This window comes from Myotis davidii, unplaced genomic scaffold (genome assembly GCF_000327345.1).
Source record: "Myotis davidii unplaced genomic scaffold, ASM32734v1 scaffold809, whole genome shotgun sequence".
NCBI lineage: Eukaryota > Metazoa > Chordata > Mammalia > Chiroptera > Vespertilionidae > Myotis > Myotis davidii.
Window position 1 is genome coordinate 1526460 of NW_006300017.1, and position 6693 is coordinate 1533152.

General features: G+C 62.8%; 1 protein-coding gene across 1 annotated transcript in view; it reads right to left on the bottom strand.

Annotated features, from left to right (window-relative positions):
* Nucleotides 1-6693, bottom strand: part of IGSF9B (immunoglobulin superfamily member 9B) — a 48210-nt gene that overhangs the window by 24075 nt on the left and 17442 nt on the right. Inside the window, exons 4-10 of the mRNA XM_015571971.1 lie at nucleotides 5696-5847; nucleotides 5194-5311; nucleotides 3895-4036; nucleotides 3461-3606; nucleotides 816-958; nucleotides 377-517; nucleotides 173-289 (exon numbers count right to left, since the gene is read on the bottom strand). Of these exons, the coding sequence (XP_015427457.1) occupies nucleotides 173-289; nucleotides 377-517; nucleotides 816-958; nucleotides 3461-3606; nucleotides 3895-4036; nucleotides 5194-5311; nucleotides 5696-5847 (959 nt within the window). The remainder of the gene's footprint in view (nucleotides 1-172; nucleotides 290-376; nucleotides 518-815; nucleotides 959-3460; nucleotides 3607-3894; nucleotides 4037-5193; nucleotides 5312-5695; nucleotides 5848-6693) is intronic.

Genomic DNA, 6693 nt, shown 5'->3' on the forward strand with positions numbered 1-6693 from the left:
AGAGAAGCCACCAACACCTCAGGGTCGGAGGAGCCGGAGGATAGTGCTACCGCCCTCCACGCCCCCGGCCAGGGCGCCCTCGGGAAGTCCCCTGGCCCCTCGGCACGTGGCCCCCCAGAACAGACACCCTCCCTCCAGCACACGTCCCGGGAGCCCCGGGACCCAGAGGTACCTTTCTCCAGGTGATGACAGGGAAGGGGTCCCCCGCAGCAGCACAGGGGATCAGGAGCTCCCGGCCGGCCTCCTGCCTGTACTCCCAGCCTGGTAGCACCGTGAAGTACGGGGGGTCCTGGAGGGAGCACAATGGGCGTGGAGGTGGGCACAGGGGGGAAGGCCAGGCACCACCGCTCAGAGGCCCCTGCAGCCCGGGCCTCACCTTCAGGACGAGCCGTGCGGGAGCAGACTGGCCCATGGTCCCCAAGGTGTTGTAAGGCACACAGGTGTACGTGCCCAGGGCCTCTTCTGTGGCCTCCTCGATGCGGATGGAGCCGTCCTCCATCAGGGTCCAACCGAGATTCTGCCGGAGGGAGCAGAGCGGGGCCACGGTCAGGGGTGCCCACCAGTCCCGGCCCCAACAGGGCCAGACCCGGGCAGGGCGGCTCCACTAGCCCCCCTGGGGGCAGGCTGGGCAGAGACCAGCTGCCCTGGGAAGGGGTGTCTCGGTGCCCTGCCAGCTGCGGACCCCCATGGGCAGCAGCTCTAAGCTTGCCAGAGCTTCGGGGGAAGGCTCCTGGCAGGACCCAGACCCCCAGAGGCAGCACCTTAGTGTGGGGAGGGTGCGTCTCATGGGTACCCCACATGCGTCTCTCTAGCACCTTCTCGACCTGCAGGGGGCGGCCATCCTTGTTCCACTTGACCACGGTGGCCGGCGGCTCTGCGTCCACGGGGCAGCGGATGTAGCCGTGAATTCCCACGGGCACGTAGATCACGGGGGGCATGTTGAGGACACGGGCTGGGTCTGGAAAGCGTAGTGTCAGGTGGGAGAGAAGAAAGACACAAGGGAAATCAAGAAGAGAGAACTCCAGGCGGGGGCCCAGCCACCACACAGGCACCCCCCAAAGTACAGCCCTTCACACCCTCCACCCGCTCAGTGAACACTTGGTGTCCTCAGTGCTCAACATGGAGCTGAGTGCTGGGCCCACCGCGGCCACCAAACCCCGGCCTCCTGGGCTGATGGCCCCGAGGCCACGCTGAGCCACCAGTGCAGGCTGCAGGCTCTGTCTGCCCGGCCTCCAGGATGCCCAGCGCTTCTGTTCTGAATGCCCAGAGGCACTGAGGCACGAGCTGCCTGCCCCAGCCCAGCAGATGTGAACATTGCTGCCGGAAGGGCCGGGCTCTCCTGTCCATTTCCCCAGCCCCTCCCTCGACTCCCACCCTCAAAGCCAACCCTGACCATCCCCTCCCCCACCTGCTGACCCCAAGTCCTATCACCGAGCCGGTTCCTCGCTCCACACCCTAAGCCCAAAGAGGAATGAATGGCCGTCTGTGCACGAGGTGGGCGAGGCCGAACCACAGATGGCTCCTCTCTGTCCCTTCTGCTGGCTGCCATTCCAGGCCTCAGTTTCCCTTCTGTGCAGCTGGAGGGCACCCTCAGCCCAGGCCACAGAGCCGACGACAGGCTCCTGGGGCAGCAGCGAGAGCCGCGCATCCTGCCATGTGGGTGAGTCATCCATCACCTTCCGATCCGCCCCCCCCCCCCCCCCCCCCCCCCCCCGACTTCCCTGAGGGCTACCGAGGGGAAAGACGCGGAACTTCCAGGGAGGCGGAGAGGATGAATGAGCTGGGATCCTTCAAGCACTTGGAGCTCTTCAGAGAACAGCATTACATAAGTACCAGGCCGAGGTATATATTTAGACAGAGCCTCCTACTTTTGTATGGTAGAGGGTGTGTGTTTTTTTTTTCTTCCTTTTCCTCCAAGGTTTTCAAAGCATTTATGAATGGGAAATACTCTGAACACTGCTTTTTAGCAGAAATAAAGATCCTTGTCTCACCCACCTGAAAAATCTCACACGCACCCCGAGTTCTCTTTGAAGGCAGGAAGGAGGGAAAAAGGGACAAGTGGGAGAGGGAGACGGAAGCACCCATGGCTCGGAGGACCGGCCTCAGTCCTGGAGAGAGCCATCGCCCCTCCGAGACTCCCCTGCTGCTCTCTCTGTCCGCCGCTGCCACCTTCCCGCACAGATGACATCAGCCAGCCCGGATGCTGCTCCAAGAGGCGTCCCCCTCCCCTTGGTCCCTGCGCGTCCGGCACAGCGCGAGGCACACGGTAAGTCGCTTATAATAGCTTCTTGCCTGGCTTTTTCTCACTTGTAGGTCTGGGTGGGACAGACCTGTTGGCCTGGGCCTCACAGCTCTTAGCAACGTGGGCCTCCTGACACAGCACGCGGACAGACCTCGCGGTCAGCGGCCAGCAGAGTGGAGAGGTGATGCCTGGGCCGCAAGCAGCAAAATCATTGCACAGGGAAGAAAGCAGTAGGCACGGGAGCGTGGGAGTTCTGGCAGGCTCCGGGTCCCGCTGGCTCCACCTCCACATGCATGCAGTGCAGACAGGCGAGCGCCCAGCTCTGCGAGGCTGGGTCAGAGGTGAGCCGCCTCCTGGGGTCACCCGCTGTTCTACTTGTCCCCAGTTCAAGCGCGGACTCCAGGTCTCCAGATGGTGACCCTCCTCACCCTGCCACTCCCCGCCTTGGCCTTGAGGGTGAGCAGTTCTCCTGCCTTCAAGTGATGGAGAGCCCGTCACCTACAGCAGCCACTGGGCCTTTGTTGCCTGAGTGACAGGACCATCAGCAAATCAAAAGGAAGAGATGAATCCTCATGGCTCATCCTGCTCTCTCTCACAATGGCTGGCTCGCAGGGGGTGGGGAGCAGTGACTCTGCTGAAGTCTTCAAGATCAGGAAAGTGAATTCTTGTGCTCGCACAAAAGCCCCCCATCATTCTGGCACAAGAGCAGCTCACTCCTTGGGAGCTCGGCAGCCCCGGAGAAGGGGCACGAGGAAGCGAGAGGGAGCCAGGTGCTGGGGGAGCTGGACCGGAAGAAGGGCCTGTCCCCCGGCCCCTCACACCGTCCAGGCGGATGGACATCTAACCCCACATGGGTTCAAGCTACACCTCCTCAGAAACCGGAGAAAAAACACCACCAAGTGTCCCACCCCAGGTGGAGACAGGTGCTGGCTGGCATCCAGTGGAAGCGCGATTGTCCAGAAGATCTGCCGACCCCTGACCCCAACCTGAGGCTGGCTCGGCCGACGTGAGGCAGCCAGCACGTGGCCCCCCGAAGACACCACCTCAAATGACGGTCCCAGGTGCGGGCCTCTTCCTGGGCTGTCCTGGCTTCCTGTCTCCATCATTCCTCCTCCCACATCCCCTGACCCGAGGCTGCCCTCCAGCCTCCCGTCTGGCTAAGGTGGCCCGAACCTTCCGCAACCCCCACCAGCTGAGACCTGCCCTGCCCCTACTCACACTGCACAGTCAGGTAGGCGGAGGCCGAGGGGGAGCGCCCCAGGCTGTTGCTAGGGACGCAGGTGTACTTCCCTGCATCCTCGGGCTTCACCCGGAAGATGATCAGGGTGCCGTCGATCAGGATCCGCACTCTCAGCTTCAGGTCACTGTAGAGGAGACGAGGCGACACGGAGAGGAGGGGAAGACAAGGATCTTCCATGAACACCAGGGGAGCAACGCATCCCCTCACCCCCACGCACGAGGAAGAGCCCAGTGCGCCCTTGCAACCCAGGGCCTCTCAGTGTAGACACGGCCCTCACAGGCGGGACCTGTGCACGGACCACCCCCTCCAAGTTCCCGGAGCCGCAGGGCAGCTGGCAGCAGGCCCTGCTCGGAGGCCGGGCCCCGGGGCCCCTGGCCGCTCCGCCCCCAGGAGGTCTGGGCAGGGTGCTCACTTCTGAAAGTAGACATTCTCGTCCTGCCAGTACCAGGTGTAAGTGAGGTTGCCGGGATACGCCTCCGCCCGGCAGGTAAGCAGAGCATCCTGGGATATGTTGACAGTGATGTTCTCAGGAGGGGACACTATGAAGGGAGGCCCTGGGGACACAGGAAACCAGCATGACCTCACCGGGCGGGGCCAGGGAGAAGGGAGCACCAGGGCCTCTGGGAAGGGTGCTTGGTGCTTGGAACCGAGAGGGAGGCTGGGGCAGCATTGGCCCGAGGTAGCAGCACAGCCCCAGGCCGTTGTCATGGAGACGCTTCTCACTGCTGTCAGTGCTTAGGTCCTTACTCTGCCTACAGGTCCCAGAGATGCAGGTGGTACTGGATGTGTGCCCCATCCCCTTGAGCCAGTGGGAGATGCCTGGCACCTACCTGCCCCCTGCCCCCATGCATAACCCCTCTACAAATGCTAGCCATTTAACACCACACACACGTGCACACACACACACACACACACACACACACACACACAGGGTCCTTCCTGCCCATCTTCTCTCCGAGAGCCCTGAGGGAGGCCCCCGGAGCTCTCTCAGTCCAGAGCAAGGAGCAATGCTGCCCCAGAAGAGCGAGAGGCATGCCCTCCTCACCCAGCAGAGGGTAAGAGGGCGCCCAGAGGGAGGATTTGGGGTAGGGGGGCGCAGAGCAAACAGAGGGTAGAATCCCCTTCCCCGGGCTGGCTTTCCAGGCAGGCTGCAGCTGCCCTGGCCGTGCTCTCCTGCAGGAGGCCAATTCTCCTCCAAACTGCAGAGGGAACCCTAGCCCCATGCCACTCAGCACAACAGTCAGCAGACAGGCAGGAAGAGCTGACCAGCCGTCCTGGCAGCCCGGACAGCCACCACCAACCTCCGGCAGCGGGCAGAGGCAGAGCAGGTGGGTGGGCTCAGCTCAAAGAAGAGACCTGGCCGCCCAGATGCCCCCCTCTGAACCCTCTGGGCCCCGGGCAGGGCAGCCTGGCATTTCCAGGTGCTGCCCGTGCAGACCCCAGCTCTACCAAGTGCCAAATGCCCTCAGTTATTTAAACGCTACCTGGGCAGATACAGAAACCCACCCAGCATGGGCCTCAGGCCACCCAGGTGACAGCCACGGCAGGCCACCGTGGGAGCTGCAGCGTGAAGTCTGTGATACTTGGGAGGTGCCCTGCCCGGCTCCTCACAGCTTCCCACTTCCCCCTGCCCCCAGCTGTGCCAATCACACTCTGCGGGGCTCCCAGAGAAAGGCCCCAGGCACAAAGCAGCCAGGGAGACCCCAGTTACCTTGCACAAGCAGGTGGGTGGTGTGGACTGCCTCTCCCTGGATGCTGTACGCGCGACAGGTGTAGGCACCTCTGTCCTCCCGACTGACCGACGTCACCGTCAGGCTCCCATCACTCACCTGGGACCAGGGAGAGACGAAGCTCAGCACCACCTGGAGCCCGCCCAATGCCACCTTCAGGTGGAGGGGGCCTCGGGGCTCACGCACTGGGGGAGACGGAGGAGGGGCCTCATTTTTCATCTCCCTCCAACAACAGGCCCCAGCCAGTGTGCCTGCTGCTTCCATCTCCCTGTGCCTTTGCACAGCGTCACTGGTCCCATGGAGAGGGAGACCGCCTTGGAGAGGGAGAAAGAGGTGAAGGGAGGGAGAAGGGGGAGCAGTGGCCCCACCAACAGCACACCTACCTGGTACGAAGGGAGGGAGAAGGGAGGGAGAAGGGAGGGAGAAAGGAGAGAGAAGGGAGGGAGAAGGGGGGGGCAGTGGCCCCACCAACAGCACACCTACCTGGTATTTCCCACTAGCACCTAGGAGTGTCCCCTCCTTGAGCCAGGTGACAATCGGCTTGGGGTTCCCAAAAGCTGTGCAGGTCATGGTGACACTGCCCCCCTCCTTGGCCTCAATGTACTGGGGGGGTGTTTCTGTAAAGGTGGGGGGAGCTGCAAAGAGACCGCAAGGCTCAGGGTGTGATTCAAGGGCTGCTGCCTCGCATGTCATACCCGCCCCTACACCCCCTCCCCATCAGCCACCACACCCACACCAGGCACCGTGCCCCGGTGATCATTCCCGCACCAGGTCCTCCCCATCAGCCACCGCACCCACACCAGGCACCGTGCCCCGGTGATCATGCCCACACCAGGCACTGTGCCCCGGTGATCATTCCCGCACCAGGCACTGTGCCCTGGTGATCATTCCCACACCAGGCACTGTGCGCCGGTAATCATTCCCGCACCAGGCACTGAGCCCACACCAGGCACTGTGCGCTGGTAATCATTCCCGCACCAGGCACTGAGCCCCCACCAGGCACCGTGCCCCAGTGATCATTCCCGCACCAGCACCACGCCCATACCAGCACCGCACCCACACCAGACACCGTGCCCCGGTGATCATTCCCGCACCAGGTACCACACCCGCACCAGGCACTGTGCCCCGGTGATCATTCCCGCACCAGGTACCACACCCGCACCAGGCACTGTGCCCCGGTGATCATTCCCACACCAGGCACTGAGCCCACACCAGGCACCGTGCCCCGGTGATCATTCCTGCACCAGGCACCACCCGTGCAACCATTCCTCGTAGGCTCATGCCTGACCTTCTTCAAGGTGTACGGAGGGAGGAGGGGAGGTGGAGACATCCTCTGCCCATGAATCTTACACTGGGAGAGGAAACCTGGAATTCAAAGCGTGCCTGGCTGTGTCCAAACTCTACACATTTTCCGTTGTATTTGGCAAATTCCCAACAAACCCACGTTTGCTGAGCATCTGAAGGGAAGCAGTGAGCTCAGG